The sequence below is a fragment of the Bubalus kerabau genome, chromosome 11 (genome assembly GCF_029407905.1).
Source record: "Bubalus kerabau isolate K-KA32 ecotype Philippines breed swamp buffalo chromosome 11, PCC_UOA_SB_1v2, whole genome shotgun sequence".
Classification (NCBI taxonomy): Eukaryota; Metazoa; Chordata; class Mammalia; order Artiodactyla; family Bovidae; genus Bubalus; species Bubalus kerabau.
This window is the reverse complement of record NC_073634.1, coordinates 109,581,501-109,596,535: the sequence shown is the minus strand read 5'-3', so window position 1 is coordinate 109,596,535 and position 15,035 is coordinate 109,581,501. Positions and strand designations below refer to the sequence as shown.

Genomic DNA, 15,035 nt, shown 5'->3' with positions numbered 1-15,035 from the left:
GGAAGGCCTGGCTACCATGGAGACCAGGAAACTTCCAAGTAGGGAAAGGCCAGGGCCGTAGCCAGCTGCCCCAGCAGCCCGCACTCCAAGGCCAGGTGAGACAAGAGAGATGAGCTCAAGGCCGCGGAGGAGCCAGGGAGACCTGCTCAGGCCCCAGATGTGGGCCCCGCGAGACCATGGCAGGCATGGCACCCTGTCTGGTCCTGTTCTGAGCAGCGGGCATGAAGATGGCAGCCTTCCTTCCTGCCACTGAGGCTGTGCTCGCCCCTGTCCCTGCTCTGGGGCCCCACGTTGCACTAGGGGTCTTCCAGGGCAAGCTGGGGTCAGCACCATCCTGAGCCCTGGGGTCAGACACAGCTTGGTTTATAACCGCAGCCTTCTAGAAGCAGTGCGGTCCCACAGAACTTTCTAGGATGATTTGAAACGAGCTGAGGAAGATTGAAGGACTGGATTTTCACTTCTGTTTCACTGTAACAGGGGCATCTGCGAACTCTCCCAGTCACAAGTCTGCCACCATGCTGGAAAACATGGCTCTCAGGCTGTGCTGTGAGCACAGGCTCCTGAGACCCCGGGCTGAGCCCACTGCAGGCTACACCCACTCTGGTCAAGCCCCTCAGGAGCATCCGGCTGCCCGCCACGTGCTGCTGACCCACACAGAGCCCGCCTCCGACACGCAGGCACCCGGCAGAGCAGAGGCATCATGCAGCCCATGCAGGCGCACACGCGTGCCGCGACCCCGTGGCCCCAAAGCCCTGAGGCCGGGCAAGGAGTGCCGGCAGCAGCCACCTACCATCCAGAGGGGACTTCTCCTCCGCGTTCTTGTCCTCCTCAGCCAGCATGACCTCCTCTGCAAGCAAGACACAGCCTCAGGCCGGAGCCCTTCCGTGCCCACCCCAGCTAGGGCTCATCCCCCAGAAACACAGCAGAATGGAGGCGAGGCCCTGCCTGCTTGGCCTTCCCACTTTCAGAAGCCACTGTGGCCACGGCTGAGCTCATCCCACTTAGTCAGAGCCCTTGGTGTGTCCCACAGACAGAGTGCCGTGAAGAGGGCCTGGCTTGCTCCCCCCTCACGTGGCCCTCCTGCAATCAGCCCCCACCCCAGCAGAGCTCGCTCCTGGAGGGCCCTGGAGTGGGGGCAGGGAACCAACAGAGCCCAGGCCAGGAGCGCCACACAGCCCTGTCCTCACCGGCCTTGAAGATCCACTCCAGGTACCCATTGAGCTCCCGCTCGATCTGCTGCTGCCGGCGGAGCTTCAGAAAGGCCCGGCGGTTCTCCACCCGCTCACGCTCCTTGGCAAACTCTCTGTGATGGGCAAAGCCAGGGCAGGAGGCAGATCAGGTGGGTATAATCTCACCTACAGGCCCCACCTGTACAGCCAGAGGCACCAGGAACCAGGAAGAGGCCGGGACAGGGGCAGTGGGCCACAGGCCACCCCTCCCAGCGGCTCCCACCACCCTGGCCTCTGCCCACCTGAGCACTTACAAGGCCCAGGCAAACGCTCCCCACTCAGGCCCCTGCAGTACATAGGAACAGCTCCCCAGTGCCCCGAGAGAGGCTCCACCACCCCTGGCCTAGAGCAGGTTTGGGCGCACACCCTCTGAGTGCGGGGCCCTGTCCTCTGGACAGAGATGTGCAGGGAGCTCATGGACAAGAACCCTCCAGAGGACTGTCACCTTTCTTTTTCGGCTGGTTCAGACCCTCAGCCATGCTAGAAGGAGGGGCAGGGAGGAACCAGATCAGATTAGGGCAGCCAGAGACAGGGAGACAGTCTAGCGTCATGAGGTCCCTCTGCTGCCCGGGGCCCTCAGCACCTGCCCCACCTCAGCTGAGCTTCTAGGCTCAAAAGGCCAGAAGGAAGCCCTGCACACACACACCACACACATACCACACGCACACACACCTTAGCTCAGGCGCCCAAAGTGCAGGCAGGCATGCTCCCGGGGCAAAAGAGCATGCCTGTTCTCCCTCAGGAGCAGTAGCTTCTGGGCTCGACAGAGGGGCAGGCCCAGCAGGCCGGACTCCTCTCACAGCCCTGGCAAGGGAGAGAGCTCGGCTCCGACCAGGATGGACCCCGAGCCTGAGACCACCATCTATCAGGGCCTGAGCCACCTCAGCCTTGGCCATGAGAGGGGATGGCTCCTTCCTGGACATCTCACCCCGCCCAAGTCCGGACTAAAGAGATGCAGGGCCCCTCACGGTCTCCCCACTGGGCCAGCCCCCTTGGCCACACCCGAGTGCAGAGGCCTCAGGGCAGGATGGGGTGAGACCACACTGCCCGGGTGGCCTGAGAGTCATCAGCAGTGGCTGACCCAGCCGCCCGGCACCCACTGCTTGGGGGCGGCTGTGAGCCTCCCCTCCACAGGCTTCTGCCCCTCTGGGAGGAAGGGCTGTGAGCGGAGTGGCTCACAGTGGCTCCAGCCCTGAGCTTCCTGCATCGCAGGCCCCACACTCTCTGCTCCTCCACTCCAGTAGTTCTCTGCCTGCACGACCCTCCTTGCCAAGCTGGTCCCCCTGCGTCTCAATGGAGCTGCCCCTTCCCCAGATCCTCCTCTGAGCCCAGGCCTCCCATGGCTTCCCCATCCCAGCTTAGACTGCAGCCTCCACCTGATGGGGAGCTCCCACCACCCCCGGTGCTGCTCCAGGTGGAGAGGCTGAGAAAGGCACGCTAGTGACAATCAGACCCTCACAGGAGGGAGCGAAGTAGGAGCACAGATCAGAGCCGAGCAGAGCGCCAGCCCAGACGCTGCCCTCTCGGTGGCGGCACCTTCTCAGACAAGAGGACAGCTGCCCGCTGGGTCCCCCGGCTCTCCCCAGCCTACCTCAGGACGGGGGAATGGCAACATTCCCCCCCAGCTTTACAGGGATCTGATGCCCAGGTGGGGCAGGGTGGCAGGCCAAGCCAGACGCCCTCTAACTCTGTCCACACAGCCTCCTCAGCCCCGGAGAAGCATGGAAGCCCCAGACACCAGCCCTGGCGGTTTCCTGAAGCCAATGGCACTTCTCCGGCCTCAGGCCAGGGGGGCGCGGCGGGCCACAGGTTGCTGTACCTCTCTCCCCAGGAGGGTCAGAGCCCCTTTCTCCAGGAGGGACCCTTGCCCTGAGCCCTCGCTTGTCCTCTCCTTGAGGTCAGCAGGGACAGGTGCCCAGAGAAGAGGGTAAGCCAGGGGTCGGGGCTGGGGCACAGACCCAGGGCTGCTCCCTTCCTTCTCCAGTGTGGCAGCCGAGGGCTCTCTGACACCCGGGGCTGCTCCTGCAGAAACCCCACCACGAATCCAGGTAAGAGGCAGCAGCAGCCCCTCCCAACTCAGAGGCCGGGGTGAAGGCCAAGATCTAGAGGCAAGGAGGCCAGGGGAGAGGTCAGATGGCAGCCCAAGGGCAGGCTGGCTAGAGCTCAGGGCTCTAGGAACAGCCAACCCAGGGCCAGGCCGGGCCCCACCTCCCCCATACCACACAGGCCACGTCTAGTCCCATCACCCGGCCCTGGCCTGCAAACACAGAGGCGCACGCAGCGGCAAGGCCCCTTACCCTGAGAGCACGCCCAGCACCAGGTTGAGCATGAAGAACGAGCCGATGATAATCAGGGGCAGGAAGTAGAGCCAGTTCCAGGTGTTGCCAGCCGCGTCGTTGGTCTGGAAGCAAGAGCAGACGAGCAGGACGGTGGGCAGGACAGCACCCCGGCTTCTCACACACCAGCAGAGTCAGGCACGGGTGGGGCCAGACAGGAAATCCAGACTACACCTGCCTGCCCTTGCCCCCTCTAGGACTGGGGCCCCCAAAGGACCAAAGAGCTTCACACTCCTGACCTTCCCAGCAGCACCGAGAAGCCAAGGGCTTCACCCACCGGGTGCCCCACCTGGACACCTCCCCTCCACTTCCCAGGCTGCTGGACACACCAGGCAGCTTCAGAGACAATCCTCCTTCGTAAAGCCCAGGGACCCCAAGGTCCAAGTCCGATCTGCCTCCTGCCACTCCCACAGCACGGCGCACCAGCCTGGGCCACACCCCATCAACAAGCAGCAGCTCGCTGCTGCTGCCCCCAGGGAGGAGCCGCGCCCGACAGAGCCCCGCTCTCGGGCCGGGCCTAAATGACCCGATGCAGAGGGGCTCCCCTCAAGCCTTCTGGCTTTTAGAGCACAGCCCACAAAGGGATAAGGCCCTCTCCATCCAATTCTTTTCCACTGTTGTTGTTTTCAGGGGCCCCTGTAGGCCCCTGACTGGGGAAGACCTCTTTCTCCACACAAATCTGCTGCTAGAAGTGAACCAAGAAGGGTGGGCATTGTGGGCAGGCAACCACCAGGCCCCTCTGCTCCTCCGCTCAGAGGCAGCTCACGAGCCAAGGGCCAGGCCTGAGCAGGACAGAGGCAGTGGACGTCCTGGCCCTGCTCCGAGGCTGGGCTGACGTCCAGGTGCTGCTGCTGAGACTGCTGTCCTCCAGTGTCCGCCAGCCTGGACAGAACTGCAGACTCTACCCCTGCAAGTCCTGAGCCTTCCTGCCTGCCTGCTGCCTGTGGCTTCTGATTCCTGGACACTGATTCCAGGCTGGCCGCCGAGAACCCTGGGCTTTGACCAGAAGAGACACTCAGACATCTGACTTTGCTTGCTGCCCCTATTCGCTGACCAACCTCTGCCAGATCCAAACAGAACTCCAACCTATGGGCTACAATGACCGCCAAAGCCGCCAGCTTCCCTCAAGGGCACCCTCAGAGCCAGCTTCCTTCTGGGAAAAGGAGATGTGAGCTGCCGCCTCGGCTCCTCCCACCCGCTCGGTCAGGGGTTTGGCTCCACGATGTGCCACTAATGGACCATTTCCACCGGTAGCCAAAGTACCCTCTTCTCATCTCAAGAAGCAAACAAGGACTTGCACTTCTGGGAAGATGAAGCAGACCTTCTCTTCCCTGATTCTCCCACTGAGTACAGTTAATAACCTGAACGTTATATCTAGAGCAAATATACATTTCACAGAAGACTCTAAAAAGTGGAGAAAAGAAAGCAGATCAGCTGGGACCTCTGGACACACGATGAGTTCCCAGTGTTTCTGTTTTTTTTCCCCTCGTACATCCCAGACCCTACAAGCTGGAAATGCCAAGAGACACAGACAAAAAATACAGCAACAAAAGCCAGTGTGTGATCGCCCGCTCGTTCTCTCTCTCTAACCAAAGGGCCAGGACGGGGGCCACCTAGTAAGACAGACGATGACTGCACTACTCCAGCCACACAGGCAGAAAAACCATGATGCCACCTCCACCCTGGTCAGCAAAGACCAAGGAGGAGCCAGACAACACCCTCCCCAGACTGCAACGCAGTAACCAACCTCCCAACGCCCCCAAACCACGGACATGTCAGAGAAAGACAAGCAGGGAGGTGGGCATCCCTCCCACGGCCCCCACCCCACCCTACCTCTGTGGTATCAGTGGGGGGCCACACAAAGAGCCTGGACTTCCACCCCCAGGCGGCAGTAATGAGACATATTACCCGCTCCCTACTGAGGTGCTGCTGCCAGAGGGGCCCTAGGGGAAAGTCAGACTTTCACCGTCACCCAGGAATGAGGCCACACATGCCCCACCCACGTAATGTGCACGGACCATGTGGAGAGCAGAAATGAGGCACACCTAACCCTCCCAACCAGGGAAGCACCCAGAGGCACAGTGGGAGGCAGAACTACCATTCCACCGGCGGAATGAAAAACACCCCCACAATGTGCCCGTGGAGGCCAGGTGGGGAAACCAGCCTTCTACGCCCACCTTGCAGAAGCAAGGCAGCAACCCCTGCTTCTCTTGGCAGAAGTCAGAGGAAGACAGATAAAACAGAGGGTTTAAATAAGATCCAGGGTCTTAGAATATAATGCCAAAAATGTTCAGGTTTCAAGTGACACTCATTTGCCAAAACAAGAACCCGGAAGATAACAAATTGAATTAAAAAAAAAAAAAAGAATAGATGCTGTGAAATAAATAAAGAATAAAAAGCAAACAAAAGAATTAGATGCTGTGATGGTTAATTTTATGTGTCAACTTGACGGGGCCATGGGGTGCCCAGATGTCTAGCCAAGCACTCTGGATGGTTCTCCAGGTGTGTTTCTGGATGAAATTAACATTTTAATTAATAAAGCAGATAGTTCTCCATCATGTGGTGGGCCTCGTCCAATCAATTCAAGGACGTAATAGAACAAAGAACGGACCCTCTTTGAAGTAAGAGAAGACTCCCCGGAAGAGAGCGCAGGCTCCATCTGCACCGTCGGCGCTGCTGGCCTCCACCGCTGTCAGGCTGTACTTGCGCCGGGCTCCCCTGGGTCGCGAGCCGGCCAAGCTGCACTCACTGCTCATTGGGACCTGAGAGCCTCCGTAGTCACATGGCCAGTCCCTAACAATAGCGATCCTTCTTTCTCTCTGTCTCACACACACACACACACACACACACACGTCTTGTTTGCTTTATCTCTCTGGAGAACCCCCAGAGATCACCAACACTAAGATGGCAGATGACCGATGTATCTGACAAAGATTTTAAAGCAGCCATTGTAAAAATATGTCAAAGGGTAATTGTATACACATTTGAAACACATGAAAAAAGTAGAAAGTCTCAACAAAGAAATAGTATCATCAAATAAATAAAAGATACAATGAAGAATCAAATGGAAAATTTAGAACTGAAAAATACAATAATCAAAATGAAAATCTCAATGGAAAGGCACAAAAAGACAACAAAGGAAAGAATCAATAGATGGTAAAAGAGAAGAAGAGAAATTACTCAATATAAAAAGAGAAATAGACTTTAAAAAATCAAACAAGAGATCAGAGCAGAGCCTCAAGAACCTGTGTGACGATGGCAGAACGTCTGATGTTCCTACGTCACGGCAGCAGAGCATGGGAGAAAGAAGAGAAGCTGAGCAGCGCTCACAGAAATAGTGTCTGAAAAATCCCCACATTTGGCAAGAGACATAAACCTATAGATTCAAGAAGCTGAGTGAATACCAAACAGAATAAACCCAAAGAAATCCACAAGATATTTCATTGTCAAGCCAAGAAAAACTAAGCACGGATTTAAAATCTTGAAAGTGGCAAGAGAAAAATGGCACCTTACTTATGGAGTGAAACAGATTTCTCATCATTAACTATTGAGGCCAGAATGAAGTGCACACTCCTTTCCAGGTGCTCAGAGAAAGAAACCGTCAACAAACACCTACACCCATCAGATATATCCTTCAGGAATGAAGGCAACATCAAGACATTCTCTTAGTAACTGGGAGAATTTTACCCCAGCCTCTCTACCCTAAGAGAATGACTAATGAAAATCTCTAAGCAGAAAGGAATGATTTGAAAAGGAATTCTTGACCATTAAGAAGGAAGAAAAAACAATGAAAAGAGTAAAAATAAGGGTGGTGGTGGTGATGGTGGTGGTTTAGTCACTAACTCATGTCCAACTCTTGCGACTCCATGGACAAAGGAGCCTGGCAGGCAGGCTACAGTCCATGAGATTCTCCAGGCAAGAATACTGGAATGGATTGCCATTTCCTTCTCCAGGGGATCTTCCCAACCCAGGAATGGAACCTGGGTCTCCTGCATTGTAGGCGGATTCTTTACCAACTGAGCTACAAGGGAAGCCCAAAAATAAGGTTAGATGGATTTTATTCGTCTTTTTGAGTTTCCTAAATTATGTTTTGACAGTGGAAGCAAAAATTGTAACACACTATGATGTGGTTATAAATATATGCAGAGGAAATGTTTGAGATAATTGTATTATAAATAGGGGAGGATAAAGAAATATAAAGAAGATAAGGGGTATATATGTCACTTGAACTGATACTATTATGACACCAGTAGATTAGAATAAGATATCAGTTCAGTTCAGTTCACTCGCTCAGTCATGTCCGACTCTTTGCAACCCCATGAACTGCAGCACGCCAGGCCTCCCTGTCCATCACCAACTCCCAGAGTTCACCCAAACTCATGTCCATCGAGTCGGTGATGCCATCCAGCCATCTCATCCTGTCGTCCCCTTCTCCTCCTGCCCTCAATCCCTCCCAGCATCAGAGTCTTTTCCAATGAGTCAACTCTTTGCATGAGGTGGCCAAAGTATTGGAGTTTCAGCTTTAGCATCAGTCCTTCCAAAGAACACCCAAGACTGATCTCCTTTAGGATGGACTGGTTGGATCTCCTTGCAGTCCAAGGGACTCTCAAGAGTCTTCTCCAACACCAAAGCTCAAAAGCATCAATTCTTCGGCACTCAGCTTTCTTCACAGTCGAACTCTCACATCCATACATGACCACAGGAAAAACCATAGCCTTGACTAGATGGACCTTTGTTGGCAAAGTAATGTCTCTGCTTTTGAATATGCTATCTAGGTTGGTCATAACTTTCCTTCCAAGGAGTAAGCATCTTTTAATGTCATGGCTGCAGTCACCATCTGCAGTGATTTTGGAGCCCAAAAAATAAAGTCTGACACTGTTTCCACTGTTTCCCCATCTATTTCCCATGAAGTGATGAGACCGGATGCCATGATCTTAGTTTTCTGAATGTTGAGTTTTAAGCCAACTTTTTCACTCTCCACTTTCACTTTCATCAAGAGGCTTTTTAGTTCCTCTTCACTTTCTGCCATAAGGGTGGTGTCATCTGCATATCTGAGATTATTGATATTTCTCCCCGCAATCTTGATTCCAGCTTGTGCTTCTTCCAGCCCAGTGTTTCTCATGATGTACTCTGCATATAAGTTAAATAAGCAGGGTGACAGTATACAGCCTTGACGTACTCCTTTTCCTATTTGGAACCAGTTTGTTGTTCCATGTCCAGTTCTAACTGTTGCTTCCTGACCTGCATATACGTTTCTCAAGATGCAGGTCAGGTGGTCTGGTATTCCCATCTCTTCCAGAATTTTCCACAGTTTATTGTGATCCACACAGTCAAAGGCTTTGGCATAGTCATATAAAGCAGAAATAGATGTTTTTCTGGAACTCTCTTGCTTTTTCCATGATCCAGCGGATGTTGGCAATTTGATCTCTGGTTCCTCTGCCTTTTCTAAATCCAGCCTGAACATCAGGAAGTTCACGGTTCACGTATTGCTGAAGCCTGGCTTGGAGAATTTTGAGCATTACTTGACTTGCGTGTGAGATGAGTGCAGTTGTGTGGTAGTTTGAGCATTCTTTGGCATTGCCTTTCTTTGGGATTGGAATGAAAACTGACCTTTTCCAGTCCTGTGGCCACTGCTGAGTTTTCCAAATTTGCTGGCATATTGAGTGCAGCACTTTCACAGCATCATCTTCCAGGATTTGAAATAGCTCAACTGGAATTCCATCACCTCCACTAGCTTTGTTCGTAGTGATGCTTTCTAAGGCCCACTTGACTTCATATTCCAGGATGACTGGCTCTAGGTGAGTGATCACACCATTGTGATTATCTTGGTCATCAAGACCTTTTTTGTATAGTTCTTCTGTTTATTCTTGCCACCTCTTCTTAATATCTTCTGCTTCTGTTAGGTCCATACCATTTCTGTCCTTTATTGAGCCCATCTTTGCATGAAATGTTCCCTTGGTATCTCAAATTTTCTTGAAGAGATCTCTAGTCTTTCCCATTCTGTTGTTTTCCTGTATTTCTTTGCACTGATCACTGAGGAAGGCTTTCTTATCTCTCCTTGCTATTCTTTGGAACTCTGCATTCAGATGGGTGTATCTTTCCTTTTCTCCTTTGCTTTTCGCTTCTCTTCTTTTCACAGCTATTTGTAAGGCCTCCCCAGACAGCCATTTTGCTTTTTTGCATTTCTTTTCCATGGGGATGGTCTTGTTCCCTGTCTCCTGTACAACGTCACCAACCTCCGTCCATAGTTCATCAGGCACTCTGTCTATCATAGAGTAAGATATAGAGCAACTACTAAAAGGGCAGAGATCCACTTAAGAACAGCTAGATAAATGAAAGTGGAATTTTTTTTCCAAGAAGGCAGGAAAAAGAAAACAAACAAAAAGCCAAAACAAACAGCAAACAAAAAATAAATCAATAAAATGGCAGATGCGAGCTTTAACATATCAATAATTACATTATATGTTAATGGTTTGGATATATGAATTAAAACACAAGGATTAGCCACTGAATTTAAAAACATGACCCAACTATGTTTTGTCTACAAGAAATTCATTTCAAATATAAAATTTAGGCAGGTAGGTCAGCTGGTAAAGAATCCACCTGCAATACAGGAGACCCCGGTTCGATTCCTGGGTGAGGAAGATCCTCTGGAGAAGAGATAGGCTATCCACTCCAGGGTTCTTGGGCTTCCCTGGTGGCTCAGATGGTAAAGAATCCACCTACAATGTGGGAGAATAAACCTGGGTTCGATCCCTGGGCTGGGAAGATCCCCTGGAAAAGGGAACAGCTACCCACTCCAGTGTTCTGGCCTGGAGAATCCCATGGACAGAGGAGCCTGGCAGGCTACAGTCCATGGGGTTGCAGAGTCGGACATGACTGAGAGACTTTCACATGATAGATAGGCAGGTTGAAAGTGAAATATGGAAAAAGAAACATCATATAAACATGTATCAAATGAAAACTGTAGTGGCTATATTAATATTAGATAAAGGAGACATTAGAACAAAAAAATTTCTCCAGAGACACAGGAACATATACAGGTTTCCCCGCAGTCTGAAGGCAGTGCATTCCTATGAAGCTTTCCTAAGCCACAGCGGGGTACAGCGAAGAAACAGCCAACCGCCACAGGATACGTGTGGTAACAGACACAGAGAATAAACGGAGACAAAGCGCAGATGCTCCCAGACACGACGAGGCCATGGCCTGTGTGATGCTGAGATGCTAGCGCAGTGCCCAGGGGTGGGCTTGGCAGTGCCACGCTTGCTGCTTAGGGGGCACGCTGCCACCAGGACAGCTTGCTGCAGAACAAATGCCGAGTGCTATTGTCTCTTTTCACCTTGTCTCATAAAAGCATAAATGCTCCACGGGTTTCTTTTGGTTAGTGGGAACAAGTACTAATATAGGTCTTTCATAAAACTGAAGTGGCATTAAGAGAACTTTTGAAAATTGGGGGACATATTATAATGATAAAATGATCAATTCTTCAAGAAGACATAGCGATTCTAAATATGTAGATGCCCAAGAAAGGAACCATAACACACGTGAAGCAAAAACCAACGGAACTGAAAGGAGAAATGGACAAACGCACAATTACAGTGGGAACTTCAACACCTCCCTCTCAAAAATTGATAAGGCAACTAGACAGAAAGTCAGCAAGGACATAAAAGAACTCACCATCAACCAACAGGATTTAACTGACATTTATACACACAGCTCACAATAACATTTTACAAACATTCTTTTCAAGTGTACCCGACACATATGTAAAGACAGACCATATCCTGGGCCATAAAACAAGTCTCAATAAACTTAAAAGAATTGAAAAAATTTTCCAATTTAGTATATTCTCTAACCCTAATAAAATCAAACAAGAGACAAATAACAGAAAGATGATAGGAAACTCTCCAAACACAAAGTAAGCAAACAATTCTAAATAATGTATGTATCGAAGAGGAATCCTCAAGGAAATTATAAAATATTGAACTGAATGAAAATGAAAATATAAGACATCAAATTTGAATGACATGGCTAAAGCAACTGTAAGAAGGAATTTATATTACTAAACACTTTACAAAAGAAGGAAAAGTCTCAAATCAATAAACTAAGCTTCCACCTGAAGCATTTAGAAAAGGAAGTGCAAAACAAACCCAAATCAAGTAGAAGAAAGTAAACAACAAAGATAAAAACAGAAAGCAACAAAGTTGAAAATACAAACAATAGAGAAAATCAATTTTTGAAAAAGTTTGCTCTTTGAAAACACAGTCAAATTGACATACCTCTGGCAATACTGACCAAGAAAAAGAGAAGATATAAATTATCAATATCAATAATGAAACAGGGCACCACACTACAGACCCAATAAGCATTAAAGGATAATTAAGGAATACTACAGACAACTCTAAATGCATTAGACCACATGGATGAAATAGATTAATTTTCCCAAAAACACAAGTTACTACAACTCACCCAATATAAAATATAGTCCAATAACTTAAGAAAAGTTATATTGTGATTTTAAAACCTCCCCTACAAAAGCACAGACATATTGATCAATGAAATAGACTTGATGATCTAGAAACAAACCCTTATATTTATGATGTAAATTTAAAAAAAAATAAATACGCCAAGGCAATTCAGTGGGGAAAGTATACGCTTTCCAACAAATGGTGCTGGGACAAGTAGCTATCCAAAGACAAAAAAATTAAATTGGACCCTACCACACACCAAAAATGAAGTCAAAATGGATCACAGACCTAAATACATGATCCAAAACTATAAAACACAGGAGTAAATTTTCATGGCTCTGGATTAGGTAAAGGATTCTTAGATATGACACCAAAAGTGAAAAGGAAAACAGGAAAATTGGACTTCAACAAAATAAAAATCTTTTTTACTTCAAATAACACCATCAGAATAGTGAAAAGATACTTCATGAAGTGTGAGAAAATATTTGCAAATCATCTGAAATATCTGGTAAGGGTCCAGTGTTCATAATGTATAAAGTAATCTTACAGGTCAATAACAAAATGACAACCTAATCTTTAAGTGGGCAAAGGATCTGAATACATATTTCTCTAAAGAAGATATAAAATGGTATATAGTCATGTAAAAGATGCTCAGCATCATAAGTCATTAGGAAAATACAAATCAAAGCTAAAATGAAACCACTTCACTTCATGGTTGGCCAGTTAAATTTAAAAATAAATTTTACTAGGATGATTAAAGTTAAAAAGATAGACAAGTGTTGGTGACGTGTATGTGTGTGCTCAGTCACTCAGTCATGTCTGACTCTTTGCAGCTCCATGAACTACAGCCCCCCAGGCTCCTCTGCCCATGGCATTTTCCAGGCAAGAGTACTGGAGTGGGGTGCCATGTCCTGCCCCAAGGGGCCTTCCCGGCCCAGGGGCCGAGCCCTCACCTCCTGCATCGGCAGGCGGGCCCGTTACCACGAGTGCCGCCTGGGAGCCCAAGGGCCGGTGAGGATGTGGACCGTTTGGAACATTTGTACACTCCTGGTGGGGGTGTAAAATGCTACAACCACTTTGGAAACCAGTTTGGAAGTTCCTCAAAAGGTTAAATACGGAGTTACCATGTGACCCGGAAATCCCACTCTTAGGTGCACATGCAAGAGAAATGAAAACATATTCCACACAAAAATTTGTACACAAATGTCCATAGCAACATTATTCACAATGTAAAACAGTGGAAACAACCCAAAAATGTCCAACTGATGAAATACAAACAGAAGTGGGTACAGCCACACAACGGAATCATCTTTGATAATAAAAGCAATGAAATGCTGGTACTTGCTATAACATGGAGGGACCTTAAAAACGCAAAATTCCACATCTTGTAGGAGTCCATTTGTATGAAATGTCTGAAATAGACTAATAGAAAGAGACACAATATATTAGTGTTTGCCAGAGGCTAGGGCAATGGAGGAATGGGAAGTGACTACTAATAAATACAGGGTTTCTTTTTTAGTTGATGAAAATCTTCAAAAATTAGTGATGATGCTGGCTGCACAATCTTGTGAACATACAACATGCACTGAGCCATTCACCACTTTGATGAATTTTATAGTAGTTGAATAAAAATAAAATCATTATTTGAAAAAATAAAAATAAATCTCTAGGCCCAGAAGCTCCAATACTTTGGCCACCTGATGTGAATAGCTGATTCATTGGAAAAGACCCTGATGCTGGAAAAGATTGAAGGCAGAAGGAGAAGAGGGAGAGAAAGGGTGAGATGGCTGGATGGCATCACCAATGCAATGGGCATTAACTTGGGCAAACTCTGGGAGATGGTGAGGGCCAGAGAAGCCTGGCATGCAGCAGGCCACGGGGCTGGGAAGAGTCGGACTCAACTAGGTGACTGAACAACAGTGACAACAGGCCCAGATTCTGGAATTCTACCAAGCATTGTTTCCTTTCTGCAATCTTTTTTTATAGATTATTTTTAATTGTAGGATAATTACAATATCGTGATGGTTTTTGCCATACATTAACAAGAAACGGCCATAGGTATACACATATCCCCTCCCTCTTATAAGCCCTACCACCACCCTCCCCTCCCAACCTTCAAGGTTGTCACAAAGCATCATCTCCAGGTTCCCCGCATCTCACAGCAAACTCCTGCTGGCTATCTATTTTACATATGGTTTTTAAAAATTAACACCACTTATATGCAATCTCTTCTAGGAAAATAGAACAGGAAGAATTACTTCCCAGTTCATTTTATAAAACTTGTATTATCCTTATTTAAAAAAAAAAAAAAAGAACAGACAAAAGTAGAAGAAAGAAAGAAAGAAAGAAAAGTAAGTATAATCAAAAGTCATCATCAATATAGATACAGGAAATGATGTGACAGTCAAGGGCTTATACAAACAGCTCAACAATAAAAAAACAAACAGCCCAGTCAAAAATGGGCAAAAGACCTCAACTGACATTTCTCCAAGGAAGACATTTAGATGGCCAGTAGGCTCATGAGAAGAAGCTCGTCATCACCAATCATCAGAGAAATGCAAATCGAACTACAACGAGCTGCCACCTCACGCCGGCAGAGTGGCCATCACTGAGAAGTCTACAAATTACAAATGTTGGAGAGGGCATGGAAAAAAGGGAGCCCTCCTTCACTGCTGGTGAGAATGTCAGTTAGTACAGCCACTGTGGAAAACAATAAGGAGGTTCCTCAGAAAACTAAAAATAGAATTACCATAAGATCCAGCAATCCCACTCCTGGGCATACATCCAGACGAAACTCTAATTCAAAAGGATACACACACCTGGATGCTCACAGAAGCACTATTTACAACAGCCAAACATGGAAACAGCCTAAATGCCCAACAACAGATGAAGGGATAAAGAAGAGGTGCATACATATACAGTGGAACACTGCTCAGCCATAAAAAGAATGAATAATGCATTTGCAGCAACACAAATGGACCTAGAGTTTATCATACTAAGTG

General features: G+C 48.4%; 1 protein-coding gene across 2 annotated transcripts in view; it reads right to left on the bottom strand.

Moving 5' to 3' along the window:
* CACNA1B (calcium voltage-gated channel subunit alpha1 B) overlaps positions 1 to 15,035 on the bottom strand; it is a 210,061-nt gene that overhangs the window by 139,653 nt on the left and 55,373 nt on the right. For both annotated transcript variants that reach the window (XM_055541721.1, XM_055541722.1), the window contains exons 7-9: positions 3,527 to 3,630; positions 1,188 to 1,303; positions 791 to 847 (exon numbers count right to left, since the gene is read on the bottom strand). In XM_055541721.1, the coding sequence (XP_055397696.1) occupies positions 791 to 847; positions 1,188 to 1,303; positions 3,527 to 3,630 (277 nt within the window). The remainder of the gene's footprint in view (positions 1 to 790; positions 848 to 1,187; positions 1,304 to 3,526; positions 3,631 to 15,035) is intronic.